General features: G+C 40.9%; 2 protein-coding genes across 2 annotated transcripts in view; one reads left to right on the plus strand and one right to left on the minus strand.

The window, feature by feature from the left end:
• The window catches only part of LOC139467119 (soluble guanylate cyclase 89Db-like), a 57,070-nt gene that overhangs the window by 20,401 nt on the left and 12,835 nt on the right, over nucleotides 1–23,834 (plus strand). The window contains exons 8-9 of the mRNA XM_071248838.1: nucleotides 1,170–1,279; nucleotides 2,747–2,836. Coding sequence (XP_071104939.1) covers nucleotides 1,170–1,279; nucleotides 2,747–2,836 — 200 coding nt within the window. The remainder of the gene's footprint in view (nucleotides 1–1,169; nucleotides 1,280–2,746; nucleotides 2,837–23,834) is intronic.
• On the minus strand, nucleotides 7,672–19,336 carry LOC139466767 (fibrinogen-like protein 1). The gene is made up of 5 exons (XM_071248443.1): nucleotides 19,211–19,336; nucleotides 15,064–15,283; nucleotides 12,056–12,177; nucleotides 9,899–10,478; nucleotides 7,672–8,087 (listed from the first exon to the last, which is right to left on the minus strand). Exons 2-5 carry the CDS (start codon nucleotides 15,264–15,266, stop codon nucleotides 7,883–7,885), a joined length of 1,110 nt encoding a protein of 369 aa, XP_071104544.1. The 5' UTR covers nucleotides 15,267–15,283; nucleotides 19,211–19,336; the 3' UTR covers nucleotides 7,672–7,882.

Raw genomic sequence — 23,834 nt, forward strand, 5'->3', positions numbered from 1 at the left:
TCTGTTCCCCTGTGGGAGTTCCTTCTGTTCCTTGTGTGAGCTCCTTCTGTTCCCCTGTGGGAGTTCCTTCTGTTCCTTGTGTTAGTTACCTCTTTTCCCCTGTGTGAGATCCTTCTGTTTCCCTGTGTGAGTTCCTTCTGTTCCCTTGTGTGAGTTCCTTCTGTTCCTTGGGTGAGCTCCCTCTGTTCCCCTGTGTGAGTTCCTTCTGTTCCCTGTGTGAGTTTCTTCTGTTCCCTTGTGTGAGTTCCTTCTGTTCCCATGTGTGAATTCCTTCTGTTCCCTGTGTGAGCTCCTTCTGTTCCCCTGTGTGAGCTCCCTCTGTTCCTTGTGTGAGTTCCTTCTGTTCCCCTGTGTGAGTTCCTTCTGTTCCCATGTGTGAGCTCCTTCTGTTCCTTGTGTGAGTTCCCTCTGTTCCCCTGTGTGAGTTCCTTCTGTTCCCCTGTGTGAGTTCCTTCTGTTCCCCTGTGTGAATTCCTTCTGTTCCCATGTGTGAGTTCCTTCTGTTCCCCTGTGTGAGTTCCTCCTGTTCCCATATGTGAGTTCCTTGTGTGAGTTCCTTCTGTTCCTATATGTGAGTTCCTTCTGTTCCCGTGTATGAGTTCTTTCTGTTCCCCTGTGTGAATTCCTTCTGTTCCCATGTGTGAGTTCCTTCTGTTCCCTTGTGTGAGTTCCTTCTGTTCCTTGTATGAGTTCCTTCTGTTCCCCTGTGTGAGTTCCTTCTGTTCCCCTGTGTGAATTCCTTCTGTTCCCATGTGTGAGTTCCTTCTGTTCCCTTGTGTGAGTTCCTTCTGTTCCTTGTGTGAGTTCCTTCTGTTCCCCTGTGTGAGTTCCTTCTGTTCCCCTGTGTGAATTCCCTCTTTTCCCCTGTGTGAGCTCCTTCTGTTCCCTTGTGTGAGTTCCTTCTGTTCCTTGTGTGAGTTCCTTCTGTTCCCCTGTGTGAGTTCCTTCTGTTCCCTTGTGTGAGCTCCTTCTGTCCCCTGTGTGAGCTCCTTCTGTTCCCATGTGTGAGTTCCTTCTGTTCCCCTGTGTGAGTTCCTTCTGTTCCCTTGTGTGAGCTCCTTCTGTCCCCCTGTGTGAGCTCCTTCTGTTCCCTTGTGTGAGCTCCTTCTGTTCCCATGTATGAGTTCCTTCTGTTCCTATGTGTGAGCTCCTTCTGTTCCTGTGTACAGGTATGCATGTGGGAGGAGTGGTGGCTGGTATCGTGGGGAAGAGGACACCACAGTATTGCCTGTTTGGGGACACAGTCAACACCGCCTCCCGGATGCAGTCGTACAGTCAGGTAGGTTCCTTGTGCTTTGAGTCAGGACAATGTCAGTTGATAGCTCAGTAAGACCAAAGTTTGAGTGAGTTAGTTGGGTTTTTACGCCGCCTTTAACAGTATTCCAGTTATATCGCGGCGTGTCAGCTTAATTTTGGAGGAAAGCCCGAAGTGATGCAGGTCTCAGACGTTTACCACTTCGGTGAAACCCACGAGCACGGGTATGGTGCTGACAAACCTAGAAACATAATCGGGGCGAACTGGGATTTGAACCCACAAACATAGGTTTCTGGCATGCCCAAGTGACGCAACTCTGCACAGCGAATCGCGGCGCCTTAGACGACTGGGCCACCCGTGCCCCCGACCAAAGTTTGAATGAAATTCCACATAAAAGTATTTCACCTATAACACAACATCTGGGAGACCCATATTGAGGCAGACTTTCTTATGTTTGCTACTAAAAGATTCCTTCAAAAATCATATATTATCTTGACAAATCTGTTCTCTTTTACAAACCCTTATCTAGCAGATCCTGGCCGGCTAAGGAATGCAACTCTCAGAGTGGGATGCAACACCTAAGAACACTTATCCCTTACTGTTTCACCTGTTCCTTCTTCTGGAACAGAGAGGGCCAGTGTGGCCCAGACACATGGATTGTGCAGTGAAGAGTCGCATCCCTTAGGCATGGCAGGATCCTAAGATTGTTGGTTCAAATCCCAGATTCCCTGATTATTTGTCTTAGCATGGCAGCACCATACCAGAGTGATAAATATCTGAGACCTGCATCACTTCGGGCTTTCCTCCCACATTGAGCTGACATGGTGCGATATAACTGGAATACTGTTCACTAAGATGTTACACCTAACTCACTGACTTGAATGGGTGATGGGATCAACCATAGCCGGATCCAGAGGGGGGTCTAAGGGGTCCGAACCTCACCCCTTTTTTGAAAACCAAATATAGTTTGTTGTAGAAAGCCCCCCCCAAAGAGGTTTGATAGTTTGATATTTTGGACCCCCCCTATTAAAAATTCTGGATCTGCCCTTGTGAACATTTGGTGGGGCGGTCGGGTAGCCTAGTGGTTAAAGCGTTAGATCGTCACGCCGAAGACCCGGGTTTGATTCCCGACATGGGCACAATGTGTGAAGCCCATTTCTGGTGTCCCCTGCCGTGTTATTGCTGGAATATTGCTATAAGCGGCGTAAAACCATACTCACTCACTCAACATTTGGTATGAATTGAATTTGTGTAATGGGTTCAACCATGAAGGCTCTTTGGGTTTTCCGCCCATTTCTGGTGTCCCCTGCCGTGATATTGCTGGAATATGGCTAAAAGTGGGGTAAAACCATACTCACTCTCTGAAATACACCTTTCAGTGCATGCAAGTACAATACTGTCCACATTAATGGGTTGTTGTGCTATGACACTGTCTTCCACATTGGAATAACTTCGGCCAACAATTTTGAAATGACCACATGTTTATTTCAGCCAGGTAGAATCCATGTGAGCCAAACCTGCCATGAGAACCTCCAGGGATCAGAGTTCGTAACCATCTTCAGAGGTCAGGTCAATGTCAAGGTCAGTACTGCAAGGTTACAATATACTCACCACCAAAAGGGGCGGTCGGGTAGCCAAGTGGTTAAAGCGTTCGCTCGTCACGCCGAAGACCCGGGTTCGATTCCCGACATTGGTACAATGTGTGAAGCCCATTTCTGGTGTCCCCCACCGTGATATTGCTGGAATATTGCATAAAGCAGCGTAAAACCATACTCACTCACTCACTCACTCACTCACTCACTCACCACCAAAAGAAACGCAAATCATAGAAACATATAGAGAAGTACATTAAGAAGAGATGTTTCCAATGTGTACCACTTAATGACAAAACTAACAATCAGTCAAGTGTTACCACAGTGTCTTTATTCTTATCACAATATGCTGCACGTCATTTCCTTACTTTACACGCTAATCCTGCACGAGACAAATGGTGTTGAATCATGAAGGGTCGCATGATGCGTTCATGAGTGTTGATTCACCCAACATAACTGTATGTTCGTTTGTGCGTTGAAACAATCTAATACCTCTTGAATATGAGTAATAATTCATGTATTAACCAACATGTGTGATACTCACGTTTTGTCGCTGAGTATATTACGCTAGGGATATGAGTATCAGAGAAATATCATGCATGCTCATTCATTGATCGTTCCTTTGTTTTTATCTTTTGAGAAGGGGCAACTGTATGTATGTCATGGCTGTGCATTGAGATGAATATTTGAAGGTGTATGATGTCGCAGATGATATTTAGAGGTTCTTATCTGCAGTTTTCATATCAAGGATTGATATGGGGTATCATATGAAATCTACCATATAATCAACTTTTTACCGTATACCATATCAAATTATGAAATGTATCCATTCATAAAACATTGATCTATGGGTGCCATCTCTGCCAGGCCTTGCATCTCACCGACTGTGACCAATTTCTTCTGAATAGCTTCATGTAACTGTCAGTTTCTTGTTCTTCATTTTGTACATTTTGTCTGTAACACTGAGATCTGTCTTTAGTTTTGTCCAAGATAGCCTCAAGCTCCATAGCATAATTTGTAGCAGGATCACTTACGCGGGACTAGTAAAACCCTGTGTAGCCAGAGTGATCCTACTGCAACAAATTTCTCTTACCGACATGTTTTAATATGACATTGTGAAAGAAGTAAAACAAATTCAAAATTGATAGACAGCTGTTCGATTGAGCTGAGGTTGGCTGCGGTATGTCACATGACTTCCATTGACATGGAAAAAGCATGCAGCCTTTTGCTTTGAAGCAGATTATAAGGAATTTATTCTGTCTCTCAGAAATCCACGTGCACCCTGACTTGCTTTTGCGGGGTATAAGAGATTTATTTCCCCGCTGAGAAATTTATTATCCTCCAAGGTAGAATACACAGTATTTTATCAAGATCATGTGGACCAATCAGATCACATCATTCTGACATGGAGGTATGTTAATTCTATTTGCAAGTGAATGCAGTATATTTTCATGCTGTTTGAAAGACACTGTTACAGGAAAGCTAGTCAAGCTGATGATTGGACGATGCACTAAGGGACGTAACTCCAATTTCTTACCACCTGGGCTGATATCAAATGCCCATTCAAAATGCACTGACAGGCCATATCAAGCCGACACAGGGTGTATATGGACTTGTGATATGACCGTCTCCATGTTGGATCTATCACACATGCATCCTCCTGAGGCAAGGGCGTTAACTGACTATAAAAGTCCAGTTTCCACCCTGGCCGAACTAGGTTGTAATTTCCAGGCTCTATCATAGCGCCACCAGTGGCTATTACAAGTTATGTCACTTCTTTGTCCCTCCTATTGACCAATCAGATTCCATCTTTCATATATCACTTGCATTTGCTTCAAACAAATGCCGGCACCCAGTCTAGACCGATCTGCTCGATGATCAAGATCTGTTTCGTAATAAAACAGGTCTTATCCCGTGAAGTGCATCAGATTAAACTTGATTAAAAGCATGAAAGAATTTGCAAAATATCTGTTAGTTACCCAGTAGGCAGTACATATGCTTTGCAAATCCTGCAGTTTACCGAAATCTGCACGTTGAAATCAATGTTGTTTACAATCTGGATGTCTAGTTCATTATGAGATTTTGATTGGACTGTGCATAGACTCTTTAGTGATGCTTCTGTGTGTCTGGTGTATGGAATATACTGGTATCTATGCCTTGTGATTTGATGATTGTAGACTGTACTTGTTGAGTACTGTAAACAGCTTTATTTCTGCGCCGTTAAAATATTGCGAATACCACACCAAAGACAATACTGCGACGAGATATTTTTGCGAGTTGCCGTGTTGAGATTATCAAATACGATAATTGACTCAACTCAGTGTCATGACTGAGTTTGAATGCAACCCATATAAGAAGGATTTTAATGAAAGTTTGTCACTCACAAATTGTGACAATGTGGAGATACGTATAGCGGTACACGCAAGATGGCTTGTTTCCTGTGTGGACAAAATTGCAAAGGACACTGACGCAATCAAGCGAGGTTGGAAGAAGGCAGGATTACTGCGAGGTAACAGTGACACTAATTGGTCTGTTTACACTGTCATTTGTGATGTATTGTGTGACCATTCTGCATTCATTTGTTTTTTTAACTTATTGAGTAACTTGTGGTTCTGGTTGATGATTTCAACATTTGATGAAGTGTTGCAATGAATAAAGTATGTATGTATTATTTATACTTATTTTTGCGTTTTTAATTTTTGCGATTGAGTCTCGTTCGCAAAACTCGCAATAATAAAACGGTCGCAAAAAATTCCCTGTTTACAGTAGTACACCAGAACGTTCCTACCCTCTTACAGCAGTGCAAAGTGGGTATTAGGGCTGGTAGTAGGACCCAGGTTCCCACAGGACTACCCAGACCCGTGGTTAGCAACGTGATATATTGTTTCATGACAAAAATTCACTATTTAACTACCCCCCTATCTTAGCCCCCTCATTTTAGGTACGAAAAACTCGCCTTATACACAGCGATATACGGTACATGGTTACACAACAAGTTTAAATCTCTAATGTTCGCATTCCTTCATGACTATGAACACGTTCTCTGACTTATATGTGTTTGAACAAAGCTAAAACTTCAGTCAACTTCAGTGTGTGCATGGCCACATTGTTTTGTATGTGTATCTAAATACATTTTCCCAGAGCTACTGTCAAACCATTCCTAATCGGACATTTTGTACCTAACGGGGTTTCTTTGGGGTTACATTTTATCATTCATCTTTACATGTGAATTAATGCTTATTATCGGGAAATATTTAGAATATTTTCACATATGAAATATAACCCGACCGTCGGGCAGGGGGATTTGAAAATCTGGCAGCCTGAATTGAAATCAACCCGTCTCGGATGGTCGGGCAGGCAGGTATTTCGAATGCTGCTTTATTCCCTGTTTGTTCATCAATGTGTAGAACCCCAGTAAGGCCAGGCGTTTTAGACTTTTCGGATTACGGACCCGCCGACTCTAATTTTTGAGAAAATGTAAAAATAAATAAATCAGATTTCCATTTTTGTTCCCCGCCAATAGCTGCATAGTCAGTTATTTTATTTGTTATCATCACCTTTTAATAAAAAACATATGAATTTACCGTTGTAAACTAGTAAAGAGGCACATAATCAATCTTTGTTCATCTCGAATCCGAACATGAATAGCCTCCCTTGACAATTGTTTGTGTTGTAAGTGGTAGAATTTTTATTGGTACAAGGGGCTTTATCATCACAAATGGTGGTCTTTTGAGCACAATTTGTTCATGAAGTATTCCCCCTCCTCCAACCCTAGACTTTAGGCTGAAAAATCCGTAATCCTAAAAGTATAAAAAAAAGCCTGGCCTTGATTATTGTGAAATATTTTCCGACTTTTCAAGCTTGTGATAAAATCATGACATGAAGATTCACTGCAAGAGTTTATTAATGTGTCTGTACAGGGAATACCTCAAAACAGCTGTCATAAGTTTGGCAGATCAGTTATAACTCTCTATCAATGTAAACACTCAATAATACATCGAAAAATAAATTGCATGTGAAATATGTAAACATGGATATTCTCAGTGGGAGTCTTCAGACATTTCATTTGACAAGCAGGCTGTAAACAGTTATCAACACAAGCCACATAAAGATACACATCAATATAGGAGAGAAGGCATGGGTCAGTTTACAGGATGACCACAAGGTATCTATAATAATTGTCACATTTGTTCATAAAATGGAAATTCTACCCCAAACAAAATTTCTCTCATATTCTGCATCATTTTCCAATCTCATTAAAATCACATCTTAGTTCTCTCAACTACTAAACAAAGATCTGAGTATACCCCATTACGGGTCACGTCAGACCGACCTTGTGCGAACTTTGACCGACAAGAATAACTGACAAGAAGTCGATATTAGCCAGTCAGAAGGCAGCTCTCTCATGCTTTATGGCACTAATTTCAAATTGCCGACTATGCTTTGATACATATTTGGGCAAATTCTCGATTCAAAATTTGAAAACTGAACAAAAGAACATTCTTGAATGGCTAATAGTTGGTCTTGATTGTATGGATTCAGTCGTTAAGCCCCTAACTATCGTTCTGCATACCCCAGGTTAAATTTTTCCAGGTTGCATGATCAGAAATCACATGCCGACTGTCACTTTCCTGATCTGGTAAGCGACGCTCTGATTGGTCGGATGAAAGGTTGTTCTGATGTGACCCCTAATGGGATGACCTTAAATCTTTGTTTAGCCGTAGTGAGAACTAAGATATAATTCTAACGAGATTGCATCATTTTCAGACTTGATAATTATGTACCCCTTTTCTATGTGCCCATCAACATATTACCCCCCCACCTCTATACTCAGCACTAAATTTCTAAAGACATGATCTTTAAATATTCCTTCTTGTAAACGTTTTAGAAAATGTCGGATTGATGATTCTTTGTGAAAAATTGTATTAGTTTTCACTGATAGATGCTATTATGTCCCACACCAACTGACCTTGACCCAACTGACCTTGACCCCTGCCTTTACGCCTGAAACTGACCAACCACTGCCTGTGTGTGTTCAGCGAACTGCCCCGGACGAGCCATCGTCCAGACCTTCGTATGGGTTAAAAACTTCGCGGTTCTTCTTATTCTTCCTCTTCTTCTTCTTTGACCGTGCGTTCTCCGCTGCCAACTTAGCTGTATCCTCCATAATGGCGACACGTGGCTTGATCTTCATCTCAACACTCTTCAGGGAGTACGATCTGTCATTCTTCAGATGGTACCTGAATAAGGGATGGAAAAAACAACATTGAGTGCTTTACCACAGCACCTGTTGCAGAATTTATGACATAATTAAATCTAAACAAACCCTAACCTTTTTTAACCGAGGTGGAACTTGTCATGGAAATTGTAAAAAAAAGAAGAGTTTGGAACCTAAATCCATCTTGTTGCCACGGAAACAAAAAAAATAAAATTTTCTAAAATTTCTAAATAGCAAAAGGCACCAGTCCGGAATGTACCTGACAGACCTGCAAAGTTTCATGAAAAGATATTGAACGGTTTCTGAGTCATGCTCCGGAAACAAAACGTGACGGACAGACGTACGGAAGGACGGGTGTATGGACGAACGGACAGCTTTTAAGACAGACTGAAATCTTCCTGTTGCTTTGCAACAAAATCACAGCCATTGCACCTGGGTCATTCACCACTGAGGGGCAGTTGGGTATTATATAATAATAGGCTATTTGTATTGTGCATATATCCACACCACACACGGGCATGTTCAAGGCGATATTATTACTCGGTCACTGGATCAGTGACCACTCAAGAATCATTCTCAGCTCCCTGGGGCGTATACAGCCCAAGCTGCCTGTTAGGTGCTATAAGGTTAACAACCACATTGCCATCTCATCCTACCGGGTACCCATTCACTGCTGGGTGAGGCACATTTTGAACAAAGTCACTTGCCCAAGGGTAGCCTAGTGGTTATAGAGTTCTCTTGTTAAGCCAAGAACTGAGGTTCAGATCCCTGCATGGCCTCCATCTTTGGAATATTGGTGCTATAAACCATTTTCACATGCTTGACCCCTATATATAAAGATATACGCTTGACCCCTATATAAAAAGAGACCTGTGAAGATCCGGGGTAGATTAGGATTCAGCAACCCATACTTCCCGTAAAAGGTGACTATGCATGTCGTTAAAGCCGACTAACAGGATCGGGTGGTCAGGCTTGCTGACTTGGTTGATGCATGTCATCGATCCCAATTGCGTGGAGCGATGCTCATGATGTCAGTCACTGGATTGTGTGGTCCAGACTCGATTATTTACAGACTGCCATCATATAGCTGGAATATTGCTGGATGTGGCATTAAACAACAAACCAACCAACCAACCAACTATATAAAAAGAACACTTGATTTCTGAGCAATAACAGAATTGATTAAAGTGTTAATATCAGTGTTATTTGTCCTGCTGAAGCTTGGGCTCGACTCCCCACATCGGTACATGTGAAGCCTATTCCTGATGTTCCTTGATATGACATTCCTGGAATATTGGTAAACCAGTGTGGAACCACGCTGATCACTTATTCTTGGAATGTTGGTCCATGGTTATACACTTCAGATACCTTGCTAGATTTCACAAATAATGGTTTATTTCACCTTCAAGTACCCTTGTCAATCTGACGCTTCTACGCTGCCCTGAGATGTACATGTGTTACCACGCTTTATGTTCTGTTATCTAGTCCGAGCACGCTCAGGACCTTTTATCCTAAATTTTGGGAAGTGCTGGGAAAAGTTAGAAAAAAGTTGGGAAAAGTAAGATAATATTCTCTACCAAAGACTGTGAAATACTGGCGTTGGTTTAGTTACAAGGAACGTACATCAAATAGTTTCAAATAGGTACTGCTGCAGGTAACTAATTGAGATAATCATACTCAATATAGAGATAATCATATTAAATATTGGCGAGAACCCTATTTTGTTAAATTCTCTTTCTAGTTTGCTGAGCCACTTAAGGTTTTTCTGACACGTCAAAATCACTCACTCACTCACTCACTCACTCACTCACTCACAAGCAACCAGCAACCTACCAGATGATACCATTGATAACACCATCGGGCGTGACGTTGTTCTGGCCCCGCTTATAGAACACACCATTGAGGGAGGAATAGTGGCACGCCTTAAACCACCACCCCGATCGATCCTTGTTGGCACAGCTTGTCCACCATTGGTCATTGTCCTTGTCAGGCGTGCTGAATGGCATTTTGTTGTGATACTCGAGGGAGTCTCCAGCCGTGCCTTCATATCCAGACACATGCAATGGGTAGAACTCATCTTCGGGGCCAACTCGGAAATAGTCATAAAGTGCGTAGGTGTGGTCGTCGTTCCAGTCCCAGATCTCCACCCTGAGCGTGTAGTTCATGCTGCGCGTCATGTGATATATGTTGTCGAGACCTAGCCAGAATTCGGTGTTGATGTTGCCAAATCCGAAGGCGTAGTCGTCCCACTTGCGAGTGAAGTTGACCGTTCCATCTCTACGGCGCTGTATGACTGTCCACCCTCCGGTCGTTGTGTCCATGTCGCAGAAGGCATTGACGACGAAGTTGTTGGGCAGTTTGAGAGGATAGATGCCGCTGATGTTGACACCGCTCATCTTCAGTTCATTACAGTCTGGCGTCACGGGGAAAAATAGACATTTATCAATTTCAGATTAATATTTGTGACCTGCCAGGAGAAAAGAGACATTATGGATGCAGGGAAACAATTGTGCTATGACGTCATAAAGACGTTTGACCTCAACTTGCTTCAGTGAAGATATTTGTGTGATAAATCGACAAAACCCTTTCCATAACCCATAGAAATCTCTGCATAAACAGAGCCGATTGTACAATTCTGACTATATCATGAGCATATGTTTATGAATCACTATCAAATAGTGATGATACCAGGTGTTCGTGAAAAGGTAAGTGTATCCTGCACCACCGGTGGCACCCATCACAAACACATGAAAAGGCAAGTCAATTGTTCACTGAAAAAACATGGGAACATATGTTACAAGTCAAAATGGAGAATTGCATCAGCCATCATTTTTGCCACTGGTGCGTCAAACTTGCAAATGTCCTCTAAATGGCTACTCTAAAACTTTTTGAAGCTGTACTTAGAATGATGTAACCTTGATCAAACAACTTTGGAGCAAGAGTCGTATGACGCTCTTTGATATTGGACCTCTGGCTACGGGGATGTCACTGAATGCAGGGAAACCCCTGACCCAAGTGTGACAGATGGAAACCTACCTCTTGCTACGGGGGTGTCATTGAGTGCAAGGAAACCCCTGATCCGAGCGTGACAGATGGAAACCTACCTCTGGCTACGGGGATGTCACTGAGTGCAGGGAAACCCCTGACCCGAGTGGGACAGATGGAAACCTACCTCTGGCTACGGGGATGTCACTGAGTGCAGGGAAACCTCTGACCCGAGTGTGACAGATGGAAACCTACCTCTGGCTACGGGGATGTCACTGAGTGCAGGGAAACCCCTGACCCGAGTGGGACAGATGGAAACCTACCTCTGGCTACGGGGATGTCACTGAGTGCAGGGAAACCTCTGACCCGAGTGTGACAGATGGAAACCTATTTTTCTGGCTACGGGGATGTCACTGAGTGCAGGGAAACCCCTGACCCGAGTGGGACAGATGGAAACCTACCTCTGGCTACAGGGATGTCACTGAGTGCAACGAAACCCCTGACCCGAGTGGGACAGATGGAAACCTACCTCTGGCTACGGGGATGCCACTGAGTGCAGGGAAACCCCTGACCCGAGTGTGACAGATGGAAACCTACCTCTGGCTACGGGGATGTCACTGAGTGCAGGGAAACCCCTGACCCGAGTGTGACAGATGGAAACCTACCTCTGGCTACGGGGATGTCACTGAGTGCAGGGAAACCCCTGCCCCGAGTGTGACAGATGGAAACCTACCTCTGGCTACGGGGATGTCACTGAGTGCAGGGAAACCCCTGATCCGAGTGTGACAGATGGAAACCTACCTCTGGCTACGGGGATGTCACGGAGTGCAGGGAAACCCCTGACCCGAGTGTGACAGATGGAAACCTACCTCTGGCTACGGGGATGTCACGGAGTGCAGGGAAACCCCTGACCTGAGTGTGACAGATGGAAACCTACCTCTGGCTACGGGGATGTCACTGAGTGCAGGGAAACCTCTGACACGAGTGTGACAGATGGAAACCTACCTCTGGCTACGGGGATGTCACTGAGTGCAGGGAAACCTCTGACACGAGTGACCTTGGGGTTGACAGTGTTGGAGATCCGGCTCAGGTCACGGGATAACTTGCCCTCCAGTCGAGACACCATGCTGGAAGCAAACATATTGGAACAAATGTTATATCTTGGATAACACTTATAGTAAGTATAGATTCTTGTACCTTTTTGGATTGAGTCCCATCTGGCATTCGAACCCACACTGCCAGAGTGAGGCGCCTAATCACCAGCACACAAAGTCAGCAATCTAACCCACTCAGCCATCAAGGCTGCCACAAAAATGAAAGTCCAACAACTGATACTTTGTGTACCCCTCTGACAAGTGTATATTGACACGGCTCCCATGGCCTAAAGCTATGAACAAACAATGCCATTTAGAAAGTGGTCAAACGTAACCAATGTTAGATTTAGGATAAGACTTTCTGAGTAAAGTACAGATTCTCGTACTTGTACGTATCTAGACAACCAGTTGTCAGACTTTCATTTTTGTGGAAGCTTCAGGTGAGTGACACCTGCTGATCGGTTTTAATTTGAATTGTAAGACCTAGGTTTTTGCGGCTGCATTGTATCAACAGCCATTAAGCATTGGAGAAAACACGCTCACGAGGTTTTGGTTGACAGAGCATGCCCTGGGGAGAGGGAAAAACCAAGAGGGCGAAGCCCCCGCGGTTTTTCCCAACCCCCAGGGCATGCTCTGTCTACCAAAACCGAGGGAAAGTGTTTTCCATACTTATAAACCGAAAAAAGAAACTTAAAACAACATTTATCAACATTTTTATGTTTCGAAACATACTTTCCATGAACCTTAGTAGGAAACGCGCGTAAAATATCTGTTGCTGGCGTATGGATCTTGAAAAGGACAGTCTAAAATCCAGTGAGGCTTATCAACACTTCTTTAGCCTCATGGCACACTCACTGGGCTACAGATATGAAGGTTGCGAGTTCGATCCTCGGGAATATAAAGAAAACATTTGTCATTTGATTTTACATTTCATTACATGTTACAATCTGAACGGAAGTTATATTAATAAAATACCCAGGACATTATATAAAATCCCTGGGATATTATAGCAAATATGACTTGAATATCCTATGAAATCCCTGGGATATTATATAAAATCCCAGGGACATTACAACGTCCCTGTTTATGAGATTTAACCCGACTGGAAAGTAAAACCTCACAATAGGTGATAAGTCTTTTATTCTTTCTGCTCTTTCTTGCATTTAGGTAGTTTATGTGTTGGATGAATCACTTTTCGTCAATTTCGGCCTGCGGGGTATTCCATCTCACCAGTGACCAGTGTTTACATCTTCAGCCAAACCCTTGGAGGCATGTGTGTTAGATGGGTCTTAGGACTGTATCATATTGTGGTGACCCCCAAGTTCATGTAGCATGTTTTCATAGCTCCTCCAAATACATTTAACAATTTTCCATGCCCCAACCCCCCACCGATCCCGTTTGTGGACACACAATCCCCCCCCCCCCCCCCCCCCCCCCCAAACCCTTCCCGTCACCCCCTCCATATAATAAATGACCACTTCCAAAATAAAATTCCAATTTAAAACTTTTTCCATTTGAAAAAATAGAATTAATTGATGTTTCATTCACACAAACACACACACACACACACACACACACACACACACACACACACACACACACACACACACACTGTTGTGATCAATTTAGATTTCAACACGATGAATTGTTTAATAGGCATTACTTAGAAGTTGACGGATGACAAAGTAGACACAGTTTATGGATAACAACAGCAAAGAATGAAGTCATTATCCATAAATTGTCAACTTCAAAATGATGGTTATGTAAAGGACCCTTTGACGTTTATACTGGTTCAAACACTGTAATGTTTGAGATATTTGAGTAATTATTTCGACACTTGTGCATGGCATGTCAATGTGACATTTGTTCACTGCAACACTTCCTACATGCACACGGATCTTCCCTATCAATCTGCCATCAATTTTCATGCAGCACCTGCCAAGAACTGCGATTGTTTTCACAGGTTTAGCTCTTCAACTCCAAATATTTAGATCCGTACATTTTTGTTTTCATCATCAACAATATATATTTTGCTTGGTGACCTTCAGACCTTCTTGAAAGTTCTCGATGGGCGTGCTGTTGTTTTCGTCAACAGACTGGATTGTTAAAATAAATCATTAAATTTTGCTCTGAGCAGAACACATGTAGAAATTCTATCATACAAGATATCTCCTGCCATCTATGTCACTCTCAGTTAGAAAATTTTGTTCATAAAAATAATTTAGTTCTTGAATATCTGATGTATTTACCGGTAGTCATTCATTCAATATTGTACACATTTTTTTACCTACAAGATATCTCCTGCCACCTGTGTCACTCTCAGTTGGAAATTTGTTCATAAAAGTAATTTAGTTCTTGAATATCTGATGTATTTACCGGTAGTCATTCATTCAATATTGTACACATTTTTTTAACCTAATGAGAAACTGAATAAAAAATAAATGAAAACAATATCTCTCAAGTATAGCCATTGCGGTGATACTCTTCCTCCAACATCATATATGACCTTGCACAAGTGGTTGTATAGAAGCTTCTGTAGACGAACATCTAGTCTCTGAAATGAACATATCTTACAAAAAAAACAGTTGTTAAATTATCTAAATAATAAAAAGGAGCCCAGAGACTCTCCCCCTGATACTGCAGTAATCTAGACTTGCCAAACATTATAGACTTGCATGGGCTGTATTGGATATATTTGTATCAGGGTCTGTATGACTGAGGGGGCGGTCGGGTAGCCTAGTGGTTAAAGCATTCGCTCGTCACGCCAAGACTTGGGTTCGATTCCCGACATGGGTACAATGTGTGAAGCCCATTTCTGGTGTCCCCCGCTGTGATTTTGCTGGACTATTGCTAAAAGAGGCGTGAAACCATACTCACTCACTCACTCACTCACTGTATGACTGAGTAAAGCTCCTGTACCTGACCAGGTTGTTTATCTGCGTATCTCTCTGGACCCGGTCCTGAGTGGTGTCAAACTGGATCCTCTCCAGGATCATGCACATGTGCTCATTCTGCATTGCTGGCGGCAATCTCCGGAAGCTGTTCGTCGTGCATTGGTTCTCCTGGGCCAGCGTTGTCACTGCCATTGCTCCCAGGAACAACAGCGACAACAAGAGTCGCATGATGATAGTTGAGATATCTGCAAGACACTTTCTACATTAAGTCTTTGATAGGCCTGAATACATGACACTTTTTTATGGATAGCAAGAAAAGGTGTCCTGTATATAAAGCCACATATAAAAAATTGATTGTTTGCTTGTCAGATGAGAAGCTGCTGTTGTTTATGATAAAACCAGACATATATTTTCTCATTAACAAAATGCAAAATTTACATTTATCTTGATTGATTTATGATTTTCTATTGTTTGATGCTAAGTGTCTAGTACATATAATTTATTGTGACATTGGCCTAATGGATGTCTCTTTGTTATCGATACACTGACATTAAATTTGGGAATACATTCTTACAGAAAGCATCTATGGATGCAAAATAGACGTGAAATTTACATGACTGGATCTTAGTGATGAGGACTACGGTGGCCCATAAGGGACATGGATTCTGTTTTTCAATATTTTGATGTAAATTCATTACATTTATCGAACATTGTTATCAAATACATGTACGAAATGTACAAAATTTAGCAAGGTTGATCCATCACCCCTGATTGTATTGGTTCGCCGCCATTGTGTTGATTCGCCGCTGATTGCGTACAGCCAATTGTCAGTGACACTTGACACTGAGTAAGATTTCTCAGTTCGCTATGAACGTCACTAATTGAAGTACTCATGGAAATGAAAAAAAACTGTTTTGCTGGATTTAATAATCGACACAAGGCATTACGTAGATGTAAATACGAAACAACAAAACAACTGGAAAAGTACTAGTCTGGATTTGCTAGTTTTATCTCAGTGCTCAATACAAAATGTACTTTACAGGAGGTAATTTGTAGGCACTTTCAACATTCAAAAATAAAACTAAGTCAAAATTTACATGGCAGAAACAGGCTATAGGCATTATGCAAATTAGCCTTGGAAAAAAAGTTATCAAATCAACAATAAAAATAACAGCTATGTTTATGTACATAATTATAATGACATGTAAGTTGTTGTTTGAGAAGGGAATATGTTACTTTTACGTTCTGATATTTTGACGATGATTCACTATCCCACAATGCCACTGACAAATCACTAACCACTGACAAATCACATGCACGTGGGTTTCAAGCACCTGTTTTCACCTGTCGTCAAGGTGTCATAGGTCATGGACATTCACCTTGATCTACTAACACCTGGTTATGCTCAGTTTCACAATAGTCTGTTTTGTTCATATTTTTACACACTTTTACGTACCTTTGATACGCTGTATTTGTGCCAAGGCCCAATTAGTACTAATTGAGTTGTTTGAATATTTATATATTTTGTATATTAACTGCATTTATTTAAAATCTGAGATCGACAAAACAGTTTTTTTTCATTTTCGTGAGTGCTTTAGTGATAGATGGGCTTGTCGGTGGTCAGATATCAGTTCGCTGTATCCATTAGTTCACTGTAGAGAGTTCTTTATATGCGTAAATTTTATACGATATTATGTAGCAGATAAATCAGGGATTTTTTAACAGTTTGTTGTATCCATTTGTTCGCCATATCCGTGTTCGTTGTATCTGTGTTCCACTGTACTAATGATTCCTACATGCTTATGGAGTTATGGAGAGTTACTTCAAGTTGTGTATTGTCCGTTTTATCATGATCATGAGGGATGAGGGGTACATGGGGTTTGTTGCATCCTGCACTAAAGTACTCACGGAAATGGAAAAAAACTGTTTTTCTCAATTTAAAAATCGACACAAGGTGTTACGTAGCTGTAAATACGAAATAACAAAACAACTCGAAAAGTACTAGTCTGGATTTGTTAGTTTGATCTCAGTGAACAATACAAAATGTACTTTACAGGAGGTAATTTTTCCGCACTTTCAACATTCAAAAGTAAAACAAAGTCCAAATTGACATAGCAGAAACAGACTATAGGCATTATGCACCTGTTCTCACCTGTCGTCAAGGTGTCATAGGTCACCTTGATCTACTTACACCTGGTTATGCCCTGCTTCACAATAGTCTGTTTTATTCACATTTTTACACACTTTTACGTGTAAAAAGGCATAAAAACATTTGATACGCTGTATTTGTGCCACGGCCCAATTAGTACTAATTTAGTTGTTTGAATATTTACATATTTTGTATATTAACTGCAATAATTTAAGATCTGAGGTCGAAAAAACAGGGTTTTTTTCATTTCCGTGAGTACTTTAGTTTCTATATCACAATCCAGAGGCGGAGGTATAAAACGTAACAAGGTTCGCATGAAACCCACGTACATCAAATGATCCTGCTACAACAAATTTATCTTAACAACATGTTTCAATATGACATAGAAAAAGAATTTTAACAAATTCAAAACTGATAGAAAACAGCTGTTTGATTGAGCAGAGGTTAGCTTGTTCTGTCACATGACTTTCATTGACTCGAAAAAATCATGCAGCGTTTTGCTTTGAAGTGGGTATAAGGGATTTAATCTGCCTCTCAGACAGCCATTTGCAGCCTATCTTGTTCATGGCGGGTATAAGGGATTTATTCTCCTGCTGAGAAATCTATTTCCCTCATAGGCGGGATAAATAGTATTTTATCAAGATCGCGTGGACCAATCAGATCTCATTATTCTGACATGGTGGTATGAATAACGTATGAAAAACAAGATGTGTGAAACTTATTGTTGTGCTGAAGGAATACTGGATATGTCCAGATTTGATATGTTCATAACAAGTATTTAATATACCGTAAGCGCCAACTCTAATAAGGGCCCATTGGCCAGATTTGCTAACATATTGGCTAGTGAACAATCCCAATTAGCACCCCTTCCGATTGATCAATGTACACAAGACCAATTTATTCGCTCTCGTGTGTTATATGCACCCTTAATTATTGGCAAATAAATTCTGGAAAAAAATATCTGTCGTACATTAACATTTCAGGCTGTCAGCATTAACCTTGAAATTTATCTTTCAACTCTTTTTTTTACCAAAATAAAATTCTTATAAGAGCCCCCTATTTTTTATTTTGAGAGCCCCCTGGGCGCTTATTACGTCAAATACGATAGTAATAAAAATATAGTATGTATTTCAAGCCTTACTTTTTTCATTTTTATCCCAGCATTTCCTCTAAACCAAACAGTTTGTAATATTTAAATTCTTTGACATTTTGTTGTGTTACGAAGAAATTAAATTTCTTGAAGTTTTAAATTTTCAGCCATATCTGATTTGATTTTAATCTTTGCATTAAATATTCACATGAAAATTGTTGAGCCATTGGGGATTTCAGGCTTAACAAAGCCTAACCATTTGCAGGAGAAAACAAGGGGCTCTTGTTTCAGTGCGAAACATGTGACAGCCATTAGTCCTTGCCCACATGTGAGATTCTATTTTTAGGTTGTAGTGCATGTATGGTTATTGAAAACCCATGGTAGGGTATGACTTAAGTTGTTACATGTGAAATTTGGATAAATATTTGAAGAAAAAAGTATTTAGTACTTTTTTCTTCTTCTTAAAATTGAATAGCGACAAGCGGTAATTGTGTGGTAAACAGCCTAAGGATATGGTGCATGCTGAGTTAATAAACTCAAGTGGGAAGTGGTGCCAAAAGGTATTTTAGAGAAAAATAAATTCTGACTTTTTAGTGTTAGGATTTATCCTAACAATGAAACTCTCTGTTTAGCAAAGATTGTCTGTGAACTGATACAGAATTATTAATAATTACATAATTAACACGGTTTAAAAAATTTCATTTTGACAGAGAAATCCATCATGGTTTATGCGTACTTGTCTGAATAAGATGTTGGAGAATCACAAACATCATCATATAACTATATGTTTGACAAATTTTAAAGAATAATTAAAACTAATAAAATTTTAAAAATGATTTGTCTTCATTGTCCAAGCAATTGCTTTCAGTGATAGATTTTAGAAATGGAATTAACATTTAGTTTAACTGTGTAGAATAATCAGAGTCCACTTACCTGTGTCCAGTCAAATAAAGCGGAAAGTCAGGAGCGGCGATGGACACGTTACGCCGTCAAGTGTGGTCGGGCTACTGAGCCAGACTTCATGACCACCCAGTAGAGAACAGTGTTCCCTAGTGGGGTCTTTGGGTATCACTCAAAATGGCCGCCAGAGATTGGAGCAAATCTGACAGCAGACGGCCCAGATGGTCATCATTACGGAAGGCAAATGTCAACATGGCCACAGATGCTGAGGGTGTTTGAAACTGATTATTTGTTTCAAGGACAGAGACAGTCATTCATTTTGTTTCCACCTATTGTTGGCTATGCATGTTTAGGGGATTTTGAATTATATTCTTAACATAAAAAAGCTTGGTTGGGTGGCCTAGCGGTTGGAGTGTTCACTTGTCTTACTGAAAGCCTTGGTTTGATTCTCTACACGGGTTCCAATAATCCACTTTCCCTTCATGTCGTGCAATATTCCAGCAGCTCCAGCCTTTTGATGTTTACATTTCACAACTTTTATGATACAATCAAGCTCTTTCTTCCAAGATTTCAAAGAACATCATACGACTCTTGCTCCGACGTTGTTTGATCAAGGTTACAACATTCAAGGCTTTCAGTAAAGCTTTGAAAAGGTTTTATGGTAGACATGTGGGGGATATTCCAAATTTGACGCATCAGTGACAAAAATAAAGACTAATGCAATTCCCTATTTTGACATGTACCACATGTTCCTGTGTTTTTTCTGGTGAACAATTGACTTGCCTTTGCATGTGTTTATGGCGGGAGCCACCAGTTGGGCATGATATGATCATCTTTTCGTGAACACCTGGTATCATCATTATTTGATTAACACATGCTCATGATATAGTTGGAATTGTACAATCTACTTTCTATTGAATATCTCGTCACGATATGGCTGAAATACTGCTGATGTGACGTTAAATCTTAACTCACTCACTCTATTGAATATGAAAAGGGTTTTGTCACTTTTATTAAACTGTTTGTAACCTACTCTTAACCTCACAAACTGCTCTTGACCTGACTATCTGTAAAAGGTGTCTGATGTTCTTTGACCTGACTATCTGTAAAGGGTGTCTGATGTTCTTTGACTTGACTATCTGTAAAGGGTGTCTGATGTTCTTTGACCTGACTATCTGTAAAGGGTGTCTGATGTTTTCTTACCTGACTATCTGTAAAGGGTGTCTGATGTTCTTTGACCTGACTATCTGTAAAGGGTGTCTAATGTTCCTTGACCTGACTATCTGTAAAGGGTGTCTGATGTTCTTTGACCTGACTATCTGTAAAGGGTGTCTGATGTTCTTTGACCTGACTATCTGTAAAGGGTGTCTGATGTTCTTTGACCTGACTATCTGTAAACGGTGTCTGATGTTCTTTGACTTGACTATCTGTTAAGATGTCTGATGTTCTTTGACCTGACTATCTGTAAAGGGTGTCTGATGTTCTTTGACCTGACTATCTGTAAAGGGTGTCTGATGTTCTTTGACTTGACTATCTGTAAAAGGTGTCAGATGTTCTTTGACATGACTATCTGTAAAAGGTGTCTGATGTTCTTTGACTTGACTATCTGTAAAAGGTGTCTGATGTTCTTTTACTTGACTATCTGTTAGAGGTGTCTGATGTTCTTTGACCTGACTATCTGTAAAAGGTGTCTGATGTTCTTTGACCTGACTATCTGTAAAGGGTGTCTGATGTTCTTTGACTTGACTATCTGTAAAGGGTGTCTGATGTTCTTTGACCTGACTATCTGTAAAGGGTGTCTGATGTTCTTTGACCGGACTATCTGTAAAGGGTGTCAGATGTTCTTTGACTTGACTATCTGTAAAAGGTGTCTGATGTTCTTTGACTTGACTATCTGTAAAAGGTGTCTGATGTTCTTTGACCTGACTATCTGTAAAAGGTGTCTGATGTTCTTTGACCTGACTATCTGTAAAGGGTGTCTGATGTTCTTTGACCGGACTATCTGTAAAGGGTGTCAGATGTTCTTTGACCTGACTTTCTGTAAAGGGTGTCTGATGTTCTTTGGCCGGACTATCTGTAAAAGGTGTCTGATGTTCTTTGACTTGACTATCTGTAAAAGGTGTCTGATGTTCTTTGACTTGACTATCTGTAAAAGGTGTCTGATGTTCTTTGACCGGACTATCTGTAAAAGGTGTCTGATGTTCTTTGACTTGACTATCTGTAAAAGGTGTCTTATGTTCTTTGACTTGACTATCTGTAAAAGGTGTCTGATGTTCTTTGACCTGACTATCTGTTAAGGTGTCTGATGTTCTTTGACTTGACTATCTGTAAAAGGTGTCTGATGTTCTTTTACTTGACTATCTGTAAAAGGTGTCTGATGTTCTTTGACCTGACTATCTGTTAAGGTGTCTGATGTTCTTTGACTTGACTATCTGTAAAAGGTGTCTGATGTTCTTTTACTTGACTATCTGTAAAAGGTGTCTGATGTTCTTTGACCGGACTATCTGTAAAAGGTGTCTGATGTTCTTTGACTTGACTATCTGTAAAAGGTGTCTTATGTTCTTTGACTTGACTATCTGTAAAAGGTGTCTTATGTTCTTTGACCTGACTATCTGTTAAGGTGTCTGATGTTCTTTGACTTGACTATCTGTAAAAGGTGTCTGATGTTCTTTTACTTGACTATCTGTAAAAGGTGTCTGATGTTCTTTGACCTGACTATCTGTTAAGGTGTCTGATGTTCTTTGACTTGACTATCTGTAAAAGGTGTCTGATGTTCTTTGACCTGACTATCTGTAAAGGGTGTCTGATGTTCTTTGACCTGACTATCTGTAAAGGGTGTCAGATGTTCTTTGACCTGACTATCTGTAAAGGGTGTCTGATGTTCTTTGACCGGACTATCTGTAAAGGGTGTCTGATGTTCTTTGACCTGACTATCTGTAAAGGGTGTCTGATGTTCTTTGACCGGACTATCTGTAAAGGGTGTCTGATGTTCTTTGACCTGACTATCTGTAAAGGGTGTCTGATGTTCTTTGACCGGACTATCTGTAAAGGGTGTTAGATGTTCTTTGACTTGACTATCTGTAAAGGGTGTCTGATGTTCTTTGACCTGACTATCTGTTCTTGGACACAAGTTTCTGGTTGATCGAAGCCACAGCTGGATGTTCTCTTTCTCTGAATGGGGTGTTTGGGTAGCCTTGTGGCTAAAGTCTTTTACACAGTCACGTCAAAGACAGAAGTTGAATGCCAAATGCAGTGTATAAAATTCTCTAAAATTTCAGTCAGGCAACCAGACCAGTTCAAAAGTTGCCAGTCCAGAATTTTCTAGATTAACGAACACAAGTAACAAAATAGTAAACAAATGAATAGAACTGATCAATGTCATCAATAATGTGTTAAGCATTAACAGTTGATTTACCTATTACATTGAATTAAAACTAGAATGCTTAGGTAATTTAGCAAATTCAATAATAGCCTGACAATCGGGCATGCAACTTTTCAAAACTGACGGTCGTCCAGCAAAATAGACTGTCTCAGACTGTCAGGCAGGTGGGTATCTTGAACACTGCCAAATGGCTACTCTGCATGAAGCCTGCCCCTGTGTCTGATACAATGAATATTGGTAAAATTGAAGTACACACTCACTCACTCACTCACTCACTCACTCACTGTTTGTCACTGGTTGAGTTAATGACTAAAGTGGGTGAGTGAGTGAGTGAGTGAGTTGGGTTTAACACCAATTTCAACAGTATTCCAGTTATATCGTGGCGTGTCAGCTTAATGTGGGAGGAAAGCAGGTCTCAGACGTTTACAACTTTCGGTGAAACCCACGAGCACGGGTATGCTGCTGACAAACCTAGAAACATAATCAGAGTGAATTCGAACCCGCAATCATAGGTTTCTGACGTTCCCAAGGGACGCAACTCTGCACAGCGAATTGCAGCGCTGGGCCACCTGTGCCCCCCGTTTATGACGAAATGAGTTAGTGGTGGTGAATTGTATTTGTAGAATTTAAAATCCTTATCTGAAATAACCTTGGAGAAACATTTTGCATCCTTTGGCTGCTGCCTGCTCATGCTTACAATAAAAGCCATGCTTGTCCGAGTTAAAAACTGATTCCCATCTTGTATTAGGAAAATGTCCATACGTGGTACCTGAAGACCAAAGATCACATACGAGTACCATATATACCAGATCATTGGGTGTGTCTTGACCGAATCACGGTAGATTCCAAGAAAACGTGTGTACAGCTGATTGCTGTGTCTGGCTTAGTTTACGAGAAAATACACAAGGTAATCTTAATCCCTGGATGTAAAACAATGCCTAGCAGAACAAAAAATACAATTTAAACGGTAAATAAACATGTCTGGTGATATTTTCTCTCAAATTTAGAATTTGTACTGACCAAGTTTCTCATCACCCGTTCGTTTACCGGAATTCGCTGAAGGGGTAGATCTACAGTGTATTTTTTTTCTGTGTTTGACATTCAAATTACTTTTCCCAAAATACTGGATCCGCTAGAGGGGGATGCGCATTATACATGGGTGCGCACTATACTCAAGAAAATATGGTAGCTTTGTCTATTTTTGACAAATGACCAATGCAAAAATCTACTGGAAATGATAATTCACAAAATTCAAGTTACATATGCTCCTGACTT

This window comes from Haliotis cracherodii, unplaced genomic scaffold (assembly GCF_022045235.1).
Source record: "Haliotis cracherodii isolate W230 unplaced genomic scaffold, xgHalCrac1.p SCAF_19, whole genome shotgun sequence".
NCBI lineage: Eukaryota > Metazoa > Mollusca > Gastropoda > Lepetellida > Haliotidae > Haliotis > Haliotis cracherodii.

Coding starts and splice junctions, on each gene's coding strand:
- LOC139466767 (XM_071248443.1), bottom strand. CDS start 15,266: ATGCGACTCTTGTTGTCGCTGTTGTTCCTGGGAGCAATGGCAGTGACA. Junction 10,479..12,055: donor TGACATCCCCGTAGCCAGAG/GTAGGTTTCCAT, acceptor CCGTGACGCCAG/ACTGTAATGAACTGAAGATG. Junction 8,088..9,898: donor GTTATCAATGGTATCATCTG/GTAGGTTGCTGG, acceptor TCCCTTATTCAG/GTACCATCTGAAGAATGACA.